The sequence below is a fragment of the Dendrobates tinctorius genome, unplaced genomic scaffold, assembly GCF_039654945.1.
Source record: "Dendrobates tinctorius isolate UK_male_01 unplaced genomic scaffold, ASM3965494v1 ptg000130l, whole genome shotgun sequence".
Lineage (NCBI taxonomy): Eukaryota > Metazoa > Chordata > Amphibia > Anura > Dendrobatidae > Dendrobates > Dendrobates tinctorius.
In genome coordinates, this window is record NW_027361798.1 from 4,551,713 (window position 1) to 4,567,146 (window position 15,434).

The 15,434-nt window shown below is 47.4% G+C and overlaps 1 protein-coding gene across 2 annotated transcripts in view; it reads right to left on the reverse strand.

Moving 5' to 3' along the window:
• Positions 1-13,562: 13,562 nt before the first annotated feature.
• The window catches only part of PUF60 (poly(U) binding splicing factor 60), a 49,597-nt gene continuing 47,725 nt past the window's right edge, over positions 13,563-15,434 (reverse strand). For both annotated transcript variants that reach the window (XM_073543295.1, XM_073543294.1), the window contains 2 exons: positions 14,069-14,304; positions 13,563-13,988 (listed from right to left, as the gene is read on the reverse strand). In XM_073543295.1, coding sequence (XP_073399396.1) covers positions 13,689-13,988; positions 14,069-14,304 — 536 coding nt within the window. In that variant the 3' untranslated portion in view covers positions 13,563-13,688. The remainder of the gene's footprint in view (positions 13,989-14,068; positions 14,305-15,434) is intronic.

The following is a 15,434-nucleotide window of genomic DNA, read 5'->3' on the forward strand; positions in this document are numbered from 1 at the left end:
TAGACCTATTTAGTTCTCCGGCTGTGATCGAGGGGTCTAGGGCATCGTAGGAACCCCCCATGGCTACTGTTAGTTGTTGTGGATAGGATCAGGGGTCTGCAATCCGATAGCTACCAACCTCTCCGGTTTTCTGGACTTAGCTTGTATTTTTGTTTTTTCCTCCTTTGGTGACTCATTCATAACACTTGTCCTTCAGACATCTGGGAGGAGGTGGCTGGGCTAGCACCCACCAGTAGGTCAATTAAGGAATCTTTAGTCAGTCCCTGGTAGTTCAGGCCCAGGTCTCTGGCTCTCTCCTGTAAACTGGATAGTCCATTTTCTGTACTCACTCTGTGGGTGGTTCTCCATTGGGTTACACTCTGTTGATCCCACTGCTGCCACCAGTTGTCACGGGGTCCTTCTCCGATACCACACAATCAACAGAGTGAGGGAAGTGTTAACAATCCCAAGACCTTTATTATAGGCAAAACTAAAAAGTCCATAAATAATCCACCACACTGAGGATACAATAGTCCAGAACACAAATGCAGTTCAGTAACAGGATGAATGTCCAAGGAGATGAGAGTCCAATAATCCAGCAGAGGATAAAATGGGTCCATATGCTTCCCCTCCTCTCTGACAAGCCGTCTTCACATGATCATCACACCAGGTGTGACTTGAACAGCTCCTGTCCTCCGCTGCCCCCTCATGTCTAGGGGTAGTCAGACAGGTTGGGGCGGTTTTCAGGCCTCCCAGACCTGACAAAGGTGCCTTGGGGATTAAGGCACTACAGGGGGTTCATCAAGAGGCATAGATACAGTCAGGCTGCAGACAGTGAGCTAATTAAATTATCAGACTTTTGGAAGGTAATTGAGACTCTAGACAATATGGGGAATACACAGAACAATACAGGGCAACAAGAAAACACTATGGAAATCCGTAAAATATAAATGTACACAAAATGATACCCACATAACATATCACACCATCACAAGGTGATATAATTGGGGTCTCCTATGACATGTTTTATATAGTGTTGATATAATCGGGGTCTCCTACGTCGTCTTATATATAGTGGTGATATAATCGGGGTCTGTAATGCAAAATGTACTGTAAAGATGTTTCTAGAAAGTTCTAGAAGTCTCCCCTTTTTCTTATCAGGACATTGCAGCCTGCTGTGTAGCTGCAACCCCCCCTTCTCTTCCCCCACACACATACACCAGTGTCTTCATGTGCACAGCTCTGTGAAACCTGAAACCGTCCATTTCCTGTGAGCTAGGAATGTTAATTAAGCTAGTGGAAAAGATGTTCCTTTGTTCTCAGATCTGTGGCTGAATGAAACTATGGGTGATATTAAAGTGACTGTACAGCAAGAACCATACACCGTAGAGATATAATAAACATATCACGGTGTAGGCAATGAAGCCAGCTGTCTAAACCCCTAAGTTTCACAATTCTCGGACTTCTAGAAAATGAGATATGGATTCCTTCTAAACGGTGTGTCCGAAATACTGAATATTTGGGCTTGAATTATTGTAATCAACAAACTGCAAAGAATGCTACCAGGTGCATGTTTGTGCGAACTTCCTCCTATGAGATAGTTATATTAAGTTTTGTAGTTTGATTCTAAATCCAAGAGTAGGGGGCAGACCCTCTTCAGACTGCCCTTTCCATGATGTCACACAGCAGAGGCTATAAGGCATTCCCTTGGCAAAACCAGGGCAGAGCAGCTGAAGTCCTCGTGCCAGAGAGACGTACCGATGAGTGGCAACGTTTGGTTACGTGCCCCTCCCCCTCCTGTAGCCACATGGGATGCCTAAAGATTCATAAGCAACCGTGAGTGTACTTTCTGTCTTCATCCACTTCGTTTTATATTTGTATTTGTACATATGTAATGTCTCAAACTTATAGCAACTTTTATCTGTATAATCACTGCCGTTTTGGGAATAAATCTGTCATGATCCAAGGTGGATCTGACAGTTTAAATGCACAAAGTGAACTTTTTTTCCTTTTGCTTGGTGCCAAAGTGGGTTGATTGCCCCCAGTGGCCATTAGAATTATTACACGTGGTGTCGTTCATTCTAAGTTGCCCCGGTGGTGGTGAGCGGTAGTGCACTTTAGTTTCTTTGGTTTAATGTGCACTTAATTACTAATCAGGTGTTAAGCTCTATAAAAAGAGAGCCAGGTGTGTTTGATGACTGTTGGTGATATTGTGTTCGTCATTTGGGAAGCAAGCCTGGGTGAAAGGAGCTGAACATGAGTCCTGCGCAGCCCAGCCAGAGGGGACGAGTGGCAGCTATGTGGTCTGCAAGAAGGGCTGGCATGGCGTGGTGGAGTCACAGTTTATGGTGTCGGCAGGTGTTTGCATGGCTTGGTGGAGTGGCGACGATGGTGAGAGTTGCACTCACCATGCTGGACCTGGTTGCTGAGAGCTGGACTCAAGCATGCTTGACTTTTTGGGCAGAAGCTGAACTCATCATTGGGACTCTGTTACTGGACTGCTGCAATTGGTGATGGACTCTGCGCCAAGGGTGCACTATGGTGAAGGATCCGATTATGGTGATGGATCCAGGTGGAGAAGATGCACGCAGGTGGTGGGCTCTGTTGCTAGGAGCATACGCAAGAGCAAAGCTAAGTGGTGTTTCCCCTGTTTTGTCATCTTTCCTCTTGTGTGTTTAGTGCAGTGGTGGGATTAGTTTCCACACCGACCAATTCCCTAGTGAGAGTTTAGGTCAGGGCGAGCTAGGGTTTTTAGGTTCCTGTGCGTCGCCCGGTGCGGAACTGGCATAGGGAACGTTAGGAGTGCAGGGACACTGGCTCAGGGGAGTTCAGGAGGTCTCCACTTCCCTATTCCCTTTTGCAGGGCCCACCCTTGTTAATGTTACCCAGGTTCCCCCTTTATTATTTAAATTCGCCTTACTGGAGGCGGGGTTTCCAGACTACTGTATGTATAACGTGTAATACCTAAATTCGCCAGTTGGAGGCGGCGTATCCAGCTGCACGTTTTATTATTTAAATTCGCCCCACTGGAGGCGCTGTATCCAGGGTCACGCGTGTCATGGGTTCGCCTTGCGGTATTCGCTGCGTCCAGACACACGTGACCGTGACAAAATCGTAAAAGTATTAGCTCTGTCTCCATGCTCGAAGAAACGAACTATGCGCCATTTTTTTAGGTAATCGCTACTAATTTGGGGTTTGTCACGGCCCCTCTTAATTAACTCTTTGATTAAGTAAAGCGTGGCTGGTGGCAGCGTGGAGTGCACGGATGGCTAAGCTAGCTGGCAGTACAGACGGGTCTTGCATGCTGAATGAGGGGCTGCTGCCACAGCATTGATAATTCCCTTACTACAGTAGTCTAATGGCCCGTGCACAACAAGCAGCCTGTCCGGTGACTAATTATCCTAGGTGCAGTTCCCTGACTGACCTGAGGGTAAGGGGGGCGCCGGAGAGCTGCAAGTTCCAAAGTGGAACTGAGAAAGTGGGATATGCATAAATCCCCGCAGTTCTTGGAAGGTTGTTAGCAGTGGTGGGGCATCCAAAATAACTCCCCCCCTTTTGTAAATTGTTAGAGCAAGATTAGCTTGCTGTAATTTTGTCACATGCCAGTGGTGGGATAACTAAGATAAGCCCCCACTGTGCCTGTGATAGCCGTGTGCCGGCAGTGTGTCACGTCCCTCCGTCCGCTAATACACCCGTGTCAGTGGTGGGATTGTGACATATTGGTGACACAGGGTCCGCTGTCTGTCGCGTTTTGGTGGCAGCGGGACCCCCCATTCGTCACATATTGGTGGCAGCAGTGGGATGTTCATCACAGGGTCTCCTCTGACATATAGTGGTGATATAATCATGGTCTCCTATGTCATCATATATAGCGGCGATATAACTGGAGTTATTATATATAGTGGTGATATAATCGAGGTCTCCTATGACGTTTTATATATAGTGGTGATATAATCGAGGTCTCCTATGACGTTTTATATATAGTGGTGATATAATTGGGGTCTCATATGTCCTTTTATATATAGTGGTGATATAATCAGGGTCTCCTATGTCCTTTTATATATAGTGGTGATATAATCAGGGTCTCCCATGTCATCTTATATATAGCGGTAATATAAATCGGGGTCTCCTATGTCCTCTGACATATAGCGGTGATATAATCAGGGTCTCCTATGACGTCTTATATATAGCGGTGATATAATCGGGGTCTCCTATGTCGTCTTATATATAGCGGTGATATAATCAGGGTCTCCGATGTCGTCTTATATAGCTGTGATAGAATCGGGGTCTCATGTCATATTATAGATAGCGGTGATATAATCGAAGTCTCCTATAACGTCTTATATATAGCGGTGATATAATAGGGGTCTCCTATGATGTCATATATATAGTGGTGTTATGAATCCACCTAACCCTAGTCTTGTCAATCCCATACCTGGCCATTTTTTCAATAAGGATGGTAATCAAATGTTCTGAAGTTGAAGATATACTATACCTACCGCATTTCCCTGATGCACCCAGTGATTCCATCATAGGAAACTAGATTAGTCTGTCATGACTCGTTTGCTACATACCCATGCTGGCTCTCGTTAATTATTGTTTTCTTATCCAAGTAGATACATGCTGTTTAATAATTTGTTCATAGATCTTTCCTGGTATAGAAATAAGGCTCACTGGCCTGTAATTTCCTGGCTCAGTCTTCTTTCCTTTATTGAAGATTGGGACATTTGCCCTTCTCGTTTTCTAGGACTTCACCTGTTTTCCAGGATTTTTCAAAGATTCTGGCTAGTGGTTCTGCTGTTTCCTCTGCTAACTCTTTCAGTACCCTAGGATGTAATTCATCTGGACCAGGAGATGTAAATTCATGTAAATTTGCTAAGTGTTCCCTGACCATCTCTCTGTGGAAAGTGTGGATTCTTTTTTTCCTTCAATGGCACCGTGAAGATCAGTTGATGTTACATTTGCGTGCTTAGAGAACACAGATGCAAAATAGGAATTTTTTTACTGCTTTTGGTCTCCCCTTGCAAACCTTACTTCATTACTGGCTTTAGTTCTTCTAACTCTTGCCCTTCATTCCCTGCAAACAGCATTATATTCTTCTTTAGATATATGCCTCCTACTTTCCATTTAATACACAATTCTTTTTTCATATTTCACAAGTGATAAGTTCTTTGTTCATCCATCCTGGTCTCTAAATGCTTCCAATTCTTCCTTCTTTTCTGGATTGTTACTGATTGTGCAGTGAGAATTTTGTTTAGTAAAATCTCCCATCCTTCTTGGATATTTCTGTCCATTAGAACATCCGGCCATTGGACCTTTTCTACCATCTTTCTGAGTCAATTAAAATCTGCCTTTCTGAAGTCCAACCTTAAAGTTGGAGTCCTCGCTTGTGGTCCTCCTCTTGTAATCCGAAATTCAAGGATAGCATGATCACTGCCTCCTAAATTCCCGGCCACCTTTACTTCCTCCACCATTTCCTCTCTGTTGGTAAGAATTAGGTCCAAGATGACAGATCCTCTGGTTCTCTCATCTACCTTTTGAAACATAAAGTTGTCAACAAGAGAAGATAAGAATTTTATAGACCCAGTACTTTTGCCTGAAAGAGATTCATTACAAATATCTGGATAGTTAAAATCTCACATGATCACCATGTCGTAATTTTTTGAGAACAGAAACATCTGATGTAGAGAGTTCATCCATATCTTCAGTCTGTCCAGGTAGCCTGTAGTAAACACCTACAATTGTGTCCTTTATGTTTTGCTTTCCTTGTATTCTTATCCAAACCTCTGAAGCTGGGATCTCTGTGGAGATATACATTTTCCTAACATATAATGCAACACCTCGTCCCTTCTTATTAATCCTGTTTACAATAAAAAAGTTGTAGTCTTCAAGGTTTGTATTCCAATCATGTGTATCATCCCACCAGGTTTCAGTAATGCCTATGACATCATATCTTTTTTTTCCTGTTTCACCAGCTCCAATTCTCCTTGTTTGTTTCCCATGCTCTGTGCATTTGTATAGACACTGTCAGGAGCCCCGCACTGCACTTGCTCACTGAGCCAGTGCGGGTGTCCTGAGTACAAAGACAGTGCTCAAAGATACCTGTGGAGCAGGGCAGCAGCAGTGATGATGCGTGCTTCAGAGGACCTGAAGCACATGACTGCTGGGGGCGTGGCCTAAGCTCCACAGATCTAGGAGCTGCAGGGAAACTCCTAGAAAGATAACTACAGGACAATGTTACCAAGGGGCATAAACAGAGACAGAAACCAGATGAAGCCAGGGTCAAAGCACAAGATAGCAATACAGTACCAAAGGGTTAGACAGAATGGATAGTCAGGATGTAGCAAAAGGTCAGAAAACCAGAACAGGCAATAGACGGTACAATAGGGACAAACTGTAACGGAGTAACGATAGCCAAGCCAGGAGGTCAGAACCGGAGAAAACAATAGTACCAAAGCGAGAGACGGAGTACAGAGTGAGGGAACAGGCCGGGTCATACACGGGAAGCAATCAAGCAACGCAGAATACACGCACACCAAGGGTCAGACACACCAGAACAACAGTATAGCTGACAGAGAACCCTGGTAAAGAGTGAGTATAAATACCCCTCCCAGATCCAGAAAGAGGCCACGAACACTGTGAGTGCAGGGCAAGAACCCTGTTCAAACCATGACAGTACCCCCCTCTTAACGGGGGGCCACTGGACCCCCAGGCTTGTCTGGGTATCTGGCGTGGAAAGCCCGCACCAGACGATCGGCATGCACCGAACTGGCCGGAACCCATGACCGATCCTCCAGAGAGTACCCCTTCCAGTGTATCAGATACTGGAGTCTCCGGCGCACCCACCGGGAGTCAACGATGTGCCCTACTTCATACTCCAGCTGCCCCTCTACCAGCACTGGCGGAGCATTTGATGAGGGATCCTCTCTCACCGTCCCCACAGGCTTTAACAGGGACCTGTGGAAGACATCAGAAATTTTAAAGGAGGTGGGCAGCTGCAGTCAGTAGGCTACTGGGTTAACAACCTCCACAACTTTGTATTGGCCAATAAACTTGGGGCCCAGCTTTATAGATGGTATCTTAAGCTTGATATTGCAGGTGGATAGCCACTTCTCCCCTACTGCAAATGCTGGACCTGGCCCACTCCTCCTGTCAGCAAACCCCTTATAGTTTTCCTGGGCCTTGGAAGTATTCCTCTGAACCTTCCTCCAAAGAATTCTAAGACGCTGTGTCACACCCTCAGCACCAGGACAACCTGAATCCATGCAAGAAAACTCTCCAAAATGTGGGTTAAACCCATAGTTGACCTGAAAGGGAGACTTCCCAGTAGATTGACTCACACGACCGTTGAATGCAAACTCTGCCATGGGCAATACCTCACACCAGTCCTCCTGCCTGGAAGAGGCCAAGCATCTCAGAATCTGCTCCAACGATTGGTTCGTGCGCTCAGTCTGTCCATTAGACTCTGGGTGGTAGGCAGAGAAGGACAACGAAATCCCCAGCTTTTTGCAAAAAGCCCTCCAGAACCTGGCTAAAAACTGTACCACTCTGTGACACCACATTCATAGGCACTCCATGTAACCGAATTATATGCTGCATAAATAAGCGGGCCAAGTTTTCAGCAGATGGTAACGCGGGGAGAGGTACAAAGTGAGCTTGTTTTGAAAACCTATCCACTACCACCCATATCACCGAGTTGCCCCTGGAAGGAGGAAGATTTCTGATAAAATCCATGGACAAATGTGTCCATGGTCTATCTGGAATTGGCAAAGGCACCAATTCCCCGGCCGGCTGGACCTGAGAACTTTTAGAACGAGCGCAGACCCCACATGCAGTCACAAACTTTTTAATATCTGTTACCATAGAGGGCCACCAGAAATCCCTCGCAATTGCCCCCCGGGTAGCTGCAATCCCAGGATGAGCACTCAACACAGAATCGTGAATTTCCTGCATAAGTCCACGACGGAAACGTTCCGGTACAAACAATTTACCCGGGGGTTTACCACCAGGAGCCCGAGCCTGGGCCTCCAAAATCCCTCTCTGTAACTCAGATGAGATTTCGGCCACCACTACTCCTGACTGAAGAATGGAGGAAGGTTCAGGAGGGGACACCGAATCAAAGCTTCAGGATAAGGCATCAGCCTTGATGTTTTTAGATCCCGGGCGGAATGTGATGGTAAAATAAAATCGAGAAAAAAAAAAAAGCGCCCACTGAGCCTGTCTGGGGGTCAATTTCTTGGCAGACTCGATATAGGCCAAATTTTTGTGATCAGTGATGACTGTAATGGGATGAACAGCCCTCTCCAGGAAATGCCTCCATTCTTCAAAAGTCAACTTTACCGCCAACAACTCTATTGCCGACATCGTAATTTCTCTCGGCAGAGGAAAATTTTTTAGAGAAGGCGCAAGGCCTCAGATTAGTAAGGGTAGTAGGGCCCTGAGACAAAACTGCCCCCACCCCTACTTCCGAGGCGTCAACCTCCACGACAAAAGGTCTTGACCGGTCAGGTTGTGCCAATACAGGGGCTGAAGAAAAGCACTTTTTTAATGTCATGAAAGAATTTTTTGCAGCTACAGACCAATTTTTTACATCAGCTCCCTTAAGAGTGAGGTCCGTTAGAGGCTTTACCACCTGCGAGAAGCCCTTAATAAATTTCCTATAAAAGTTGGCAAAGCCCAAAAATCGCTGCAACCCTTTCAAGTCATGAGGCTGCACCCACTCCGTAATAGCCAGGACCTTCTTAGGATCCATGCGGAACTCCTCCCCTCACACAATCAACCCCAGAAAGGATACTTCTTGCATGAAAAATGAGCATTTTTCCAACTTGGCATACAACTGATTCTCCCTCAGTCTCATGAGAACCATCCGCAAATGGTGCAAGTGAGATTGACTGTCCACCGAGTACACCAGAATGTCATCCAAATAGAGAACCACAAAACGACCAATTAAATCAGAGAAAATTGCATTAATAAAATTCTGAAAAACAGCAGGAGCGTTGGTGAGACCAAAGGGCATAACCAAGTTTTCGAACAGCCCTTCAGTCGTCAGGAATGCTGTTTTCCATTCGTCCCCTTCCCGGACTCTTATAAGGTTATATGCCCCACGTAAATCCAGTTTAGAGAACTACTTGGCCCCGGTGAGTTGGTTACATAGATCAGGAATTAGGGGGAGAGGGTATGTATTTTTCCACAGTAATTTTGTTTAATTCCCGAAAGTCGAGGCACGGCCGCAAACCACCATCTTTTTTCTTAACAAAAAAGAAGCCCGCTGCCACAGGTGAAACAGAAGGCCTAATATGCCCTTTGCTGAGACTCTCGGTAATGTACTCCTTCATGGCTAGACGTTCAGGCCCGGACAAATTGAACAGGCGAGCCTTGGGTAACTTGGCTCCAGGGACTAGATTAATGGCACAATCAAAGGGTCTCTGTGGTTGTAGCGCCTCAGCCTCACTTTCAGAAAATACGTCTTCAAAATCTTTAAGGTACTCTGGAATACCTTCCAGATTGACAGACGACACTGACACAGATTTTACTGGGGTGACAAGAGTTGTCACGTTACAACATAGACCGTTAGCCATACAACCCCACTGAATGATCTCCCCCGTGACCCAGTCAATAGTAGGATTGTGACGTTGAAGCCAAGGCATACCCAGTACCAGTCCAGCCGGCAGATTATTTATAACAAAACATCTTAATTTTTCCACATGAGTGGAACCCACTTTCAGAGAAAAGGTATCAGTCATGAAACAAATTCCCTCCTGGGTGATAGAAGAATCAATTGCCACGATTTTAACAGGATCTTTTAACCTGACTGTCCCTATCTTATGAAAAGTCACAACTTTAGCATCGATCAGATTAATAGAAGAACCACAGCCAACAAAGGCGGTAGTCCCAACCGGACCGCCTGTAAGTTCTAGTTCCACCGGAAGCAGAATTTTAGTAAGTGAGGAAAAGGGTACCTGGGAGTCTGGGCAACCGATGTTACCCAGACTCAGTCGTTTTCCTGACGACTTCACTGAAGAAGGGCAAGAAGGACAGTTCCTTCTCCAATGTCCAGCGGATCCACAGTAAAAGCACAATTGGTTGTTTTTTCGGTGTCTCCTCTCTTTTTCCTCCAATGACGTGGCACCAACCTCCATGGGCTCAGGACTAGATGCAGTCTCTCAGATTGGAGAATAAAGGGGTCTCCTGCAGCATGACCCCTCTTGCCCGCAGCCTACGGTCCATGCGGACAGCCTGGATCATAGCGTCCTCCAAAGAATCCGGTGGAGGATGAAGGGCTAGGGCATCTTTCAAACGTTCAGACAGGCCTCTACAGAACCCCGGAGGGCAGCATCATCCCAGGAGACCTCCGCTGCCCAGCGTCTGAACTCAGAGCAGAACCACTCAGCAGAGTTCCTCCCGTGTCACACTCATCATCATATCCTCTGCCAGACGCACTCTATCAGGCTCATCATAAATGTGCCCCAGAGCCTCAAAGAACAAATTCACAGACATACGTTCAGGAGCAGAGGAAGAGAGAGAGAAAGCCCATGCCTGTGGAGTCCCCCGAAGTAGGGAAATGACGACCCCCACCCTCTGGCACTCATCCCCGGAGGAGCAGGGCCTCAGAGAAAAAAAAAAGCTTGCATCCTTCTCTGAAAGACCTGAACTCCCTTTTATCCCGAGAAAAGGTCTGGCAATTTGACCGGAGATTCGGGGAATGCAAATGACACATATCCCCAGCACAAGGAGCCCCTGCAGCGACAGCCCCCTGCACAGTATCCACCAACTGTTGCTGGGTCTGGGCCATCGTACGCTGTTCCACATTAAGATTGTGGAACATTTGGGTCAGGCGCTTGACCTGATCAGCCAAAGCTTGTATGGGAACCATGAGGATAACACTTTTTTTTTTCTTCAGAGGAAAAAAAAAACTGAAATGGTCAGCTATAATGTCAGGAGCCCCGCACTGCACTTGCTCACTGAGCCAGTGCGCGTGTCCTGAGTACAAAAACAGTGCTCAAAGATACCTGTGGAGCAGGGCAGCAGCAGTGACAATGCGTGCTTCAGACTAACAGGACCTGAAGCACATGACTGCTGGGGGCGTGGCCTAAGCTCCACAGAGCCAGGAGCTGCAGGGAAACTCCTAGAAAGGTAACTACAGGACAATGTTACCAAGGGGCATAGACAGAGACAGAAACCAGATGAAGTCAGGGTCAAAGCACAAGATAGCAATACAGTACCAAAGGGTTAGACAGAATGGATAGTCAGGACATAGCAATAGGTCAGAAAACCAGAACGGGCAATAGACGGTACAATAGGGACAAACTGTAACGGAGTAACGATAGCCAAGCCAGGAGGTCAGAACCGGAGAAGACAATAGCATCAAAGCGAGAGACGGAGTACAGAGTGAGGGAACAGGCCGGGTCATACACGGGAAGCAAACAAGCAACGCAGAATACACGCACACCAGGGGTCAGACACATCAGAACAACAGTATAGCTGACAGAGAACCCAGGTAAAGAGTGAGCATAAATACCCCTCCCAGATCCAGAAAGAGGCCACAAACACTTAACCCTGTGAGTGCAGGTCAAGAACCCTGTTCAAACCATGACACATTTTAGTTTGTAGTCGGCTCCTCTATTTTCATTCAGTTTGTTGTCTTTGTTCTTCCTTTCCACTTCTAATAGCAGGGTTCTCAAAAGGATTCATTAGCTGCATATTTACCACCCCATATTTCTCTGAATTAAAGCTCTCCTTCTGAGTATCTACCAAATGTGTTTTCCTGTTTTCGTAACATGCAACCAATCTCTAGCAAGAAGTCCATCATACAAGTAATTCACTCCATGGTCAAGAAACTCAAAACATTGCTCATGGCACCATCGACCTAGCCAGCTGTCCACCTGTAGAATCCTGTTCAATCTCCTTGGTCCATAACCGTCCACTGGGAAGATGGATGAGATGACGACTTGCGCTTCCAGTTCTAGCCTAGGTCTTCAAAGTCACTGCATGTTTTCCAGGTCCTTTCTTGCTGTGTCATTTGTGTATTAGTAGACATGTGTAGTCACCTGTAGCACTGCAGTCTTGATACCCTGACAGACATCTTTGATTTGGGCACCTGGAAGACAGCACACTTCTCGTGAAGTAATGTCTGGTCGGCAGATAGCGGCTTCTATTCCTCTCAGTAGGGAAACCCTCACAACCACCACTCTCCTTTTCTTCACCACAGCGCTTCTTTTTCTCCCTTCAAGAGGCTTCTGATTTCTTACTGGGGTGCCCTTTGTGGGCAAAGCACTTTTTTTGATGTATATCTTCATAGGTGTCCTGCGTGAGAGCCTGATAGTTCTTCAGTGGTATGGCTGCTGACTGCCTCCTCATCCTCCTGCTTCTTTGGGTCACATGCTTCCATTTCTCTTCTTCTGCAGATACATTAAAAGTTACTTCTCTTCCAACATTGTGAATACTTATTTCTGTCATTATCTTCTGCAGGAACGATGAGAAGTTCTTCTCTTGGAACATTCTGAGGAGATTCTTCTGCTCTATCAGGAAATCCTCATCTTCTGTGACAACCTTCAGTGCAGCTCTTCTCTCTAGAAGACCTTATAACTTTTACTCTAATAGTCACAAGCTTGTATTTCTGGCCTGTAATGTTTGTCTATTCCTCTAGAAATTCTGTAAACATATTGCACACAATACAGCACCATAGCTGTGATCTCCTCCTCCATATTGAACAAAAACTTCTGTGGAATCGGCCGTTTGACGATTTCCTACAAGCAGCTCGCTCCAGCCACACCCAAAGATCCTCAGAGACACTTCAATTCCTGGTTTCCGGGTCACTCACGGCCGGTTGGACTGAAAGACACTGGTTAAATCTAAAAATTGGTTACAGGCCACTGTATAAAGAGACTCAAAGACAGCGAGAGCGACAAGCTGGACATTCTGCAAAACACCCAACGGATGAGATAGGCCTGCAGCCAATTCATCGTGGCACCAACACGAGGAACACAGATCTATCATGCTACAGGAAACAACCTAGGGGTTTTCGGCTCCAGTTGGAAGGACACAGATCTGCTCCATTGACCATCACTGAGAATGCAAGGTTTGGGACCCACTGGTCACCTGACTCCATGGAGATGTTCGGATTAGTCAGGTGGTGATTCTTGTGTCAACTGGCTTTGCACCTGGTATAGACTCATCTCCCTACGCTTGTCATTCCCTCCTCTCTGTGTATCACAGGTGGGGTAGCGACCCTGGGAACTCTGACGTAACATCCACCATTATCCCGGAGAGTCAGAGGAAGGGTGAGACTCTAATGTGCACCATCTTGGGGAATTTTGTTGGGACTGTTCCATGTGTTATCTGCCTGTTTTACCCGCACTGTGTTGTCAGAGTAGCGTTATGCGGGACAATCCCTGGTCAATGCGGATCCAGCTAGCAGACTGGGGCGCCATCCAACCCCGTTTCCTCACAGAAGGAATTAACTCCTAATGAGCTGTGTGGAAGATCTACTTACAAAGTACAGCACTGATAGTAGTGGCATCCATAGCGAACGCTTCCCTCATTACAAGCAACTAGGATAATCAGTGAAATGGAAGACCAAAAAAAAAAAAAAAAAGAGCGGACATTTTATTACCCTGAATTCTACGCAGCAGAATAAGGACAAATTCACAATCATTAAAAATAAACAGTACATGGACAGATGAGGGAGGATGGGGGCGATAGTCCAGGGCTCACGCTGATAGATCACTGTTGTCGAACCTGTCTTGGTCATACACTTCCGCCACAACTTTGCGTCCGGCAAACCAGCGTCCATTCAGCGCCTGGATGGCTTTGTGCGTTTCACTGGCCATGGAGAACTCCACAAATATTTTAACAATGATTTCGGCGTCTTCCTCCTCGCCCTGCTTCTCCTGATAGATGATCACCCGGTTCACAGCGCCAAACTTGCCGCATTCTTCCGTTACTTCCCCCTCCAAGTCGTCGTCAATATCTCTTGGATCCACCATGTTACGTAAAACCATGACTGTGGACTGTGGAAGAGAAAAGAGACATGGATGACAACCGTCGCCATAGATGGGCCCCTCAGATGATGCCGCAGAGCCCCTCTCACCTCCTGCTTGCGCATGAGCTTCTGCATGACCATATGTCGTGCGCTGCTCCCAGAGATGCTCATGTGCTCCTGCTCACTCAGCATCTCCGGCCGCTCCGATTCCGGCGCCAGCTCCTCCTCTTCCTTCTCCTTCTTCATTTCCATCTGCACCAGGGCTGGGGGGCTGGACAGTATGGGGTTCACCAGCCCCACCTGGGGAATAGCTACTGGCAGTGTCGGTCGTACTGGGGTCACACCTAAAGCAAAGGCAAGACCATTAACAAAAAACACTAAAAAAGTGCAGACCCCAAAAGAACCGCAGTAAGAGATGGTGCTGTTTGCCAGATTGAGCCACAGAAAATCCCGAGAACCCCTAAAATGTGAGATACAATAACAAACACCAAATCATTAGTGCATGCACTTCACAAATAGACTGTCCGTCGGGCGGTTTGTAAAGACAGACAGACAGAGGACTCAGCACTGAGCCACCCGACAGACAGACAGAGGGCTCAGCACTGAGCCACCCGACAGACAGACAGAGGGCTCAGCACTGAGCCACCCGACAGACAGACAGAGGGCTCAGCACTGAGCCACCCGACAGACAGACAGAGGGCTCAGCACTGAGCCACCCGACAGACAGACAGAGGACTAAGCACTGAGCCACCCGACAGACAGACAGAGGACTCAGCACTGAGCCACCCAACAGAGGGCTCAGCACTGAGCCACCCAACAGACAGACAGAGGGCTCAGCACTGAGCCACCCGACAGACAGAGGGCTCAGCACTGAGCCACCCGACAGACAGAGGGCTCAGCACTGAGCCACCCGACAGACAGAGGGCTCAGCACTGAGCCACCCGACAGACAGAGGGCTCAGCACTGAGCCACCCGACAGACAGAGGACTCAGCACTGAGCCACCCGACAGACAGAGGACTCAGCACTGAGCCACCCGACAGACAGAGGACTCAGCACTGAGCCACCCGACAGACAGAGGACTCAGCACTGAGCCACCCGACAGACAGAGGACTCAGCACTGAGCCACCCGACAGACAGAGGACTCAGCACTGAGCCACCCGACAGACAGAGGACTCAGCACTGAGCCACCCGACAGACTGAGGACTCAGCACTGAGCCACCCGACAGACTGAGGACTCAGCACTGAGCCACCCGACAGACTGAGGACTCAGCACTGAGCCACCCGACAGACTGAGGACTCAGCACTGAGCCACCCGACAGACTGAGGACTCAGCACTGAGCCACCCGACAGAGGACTCAGCACTGAGCCACCCGACAGGGGACTCAGCACTGAGCCACCCGACAGACAGACAGAGGGCTCAGCACTGAGCCACCCGACAGACAGACAGAGGGCTCAGCACTGAGCCACCCGACA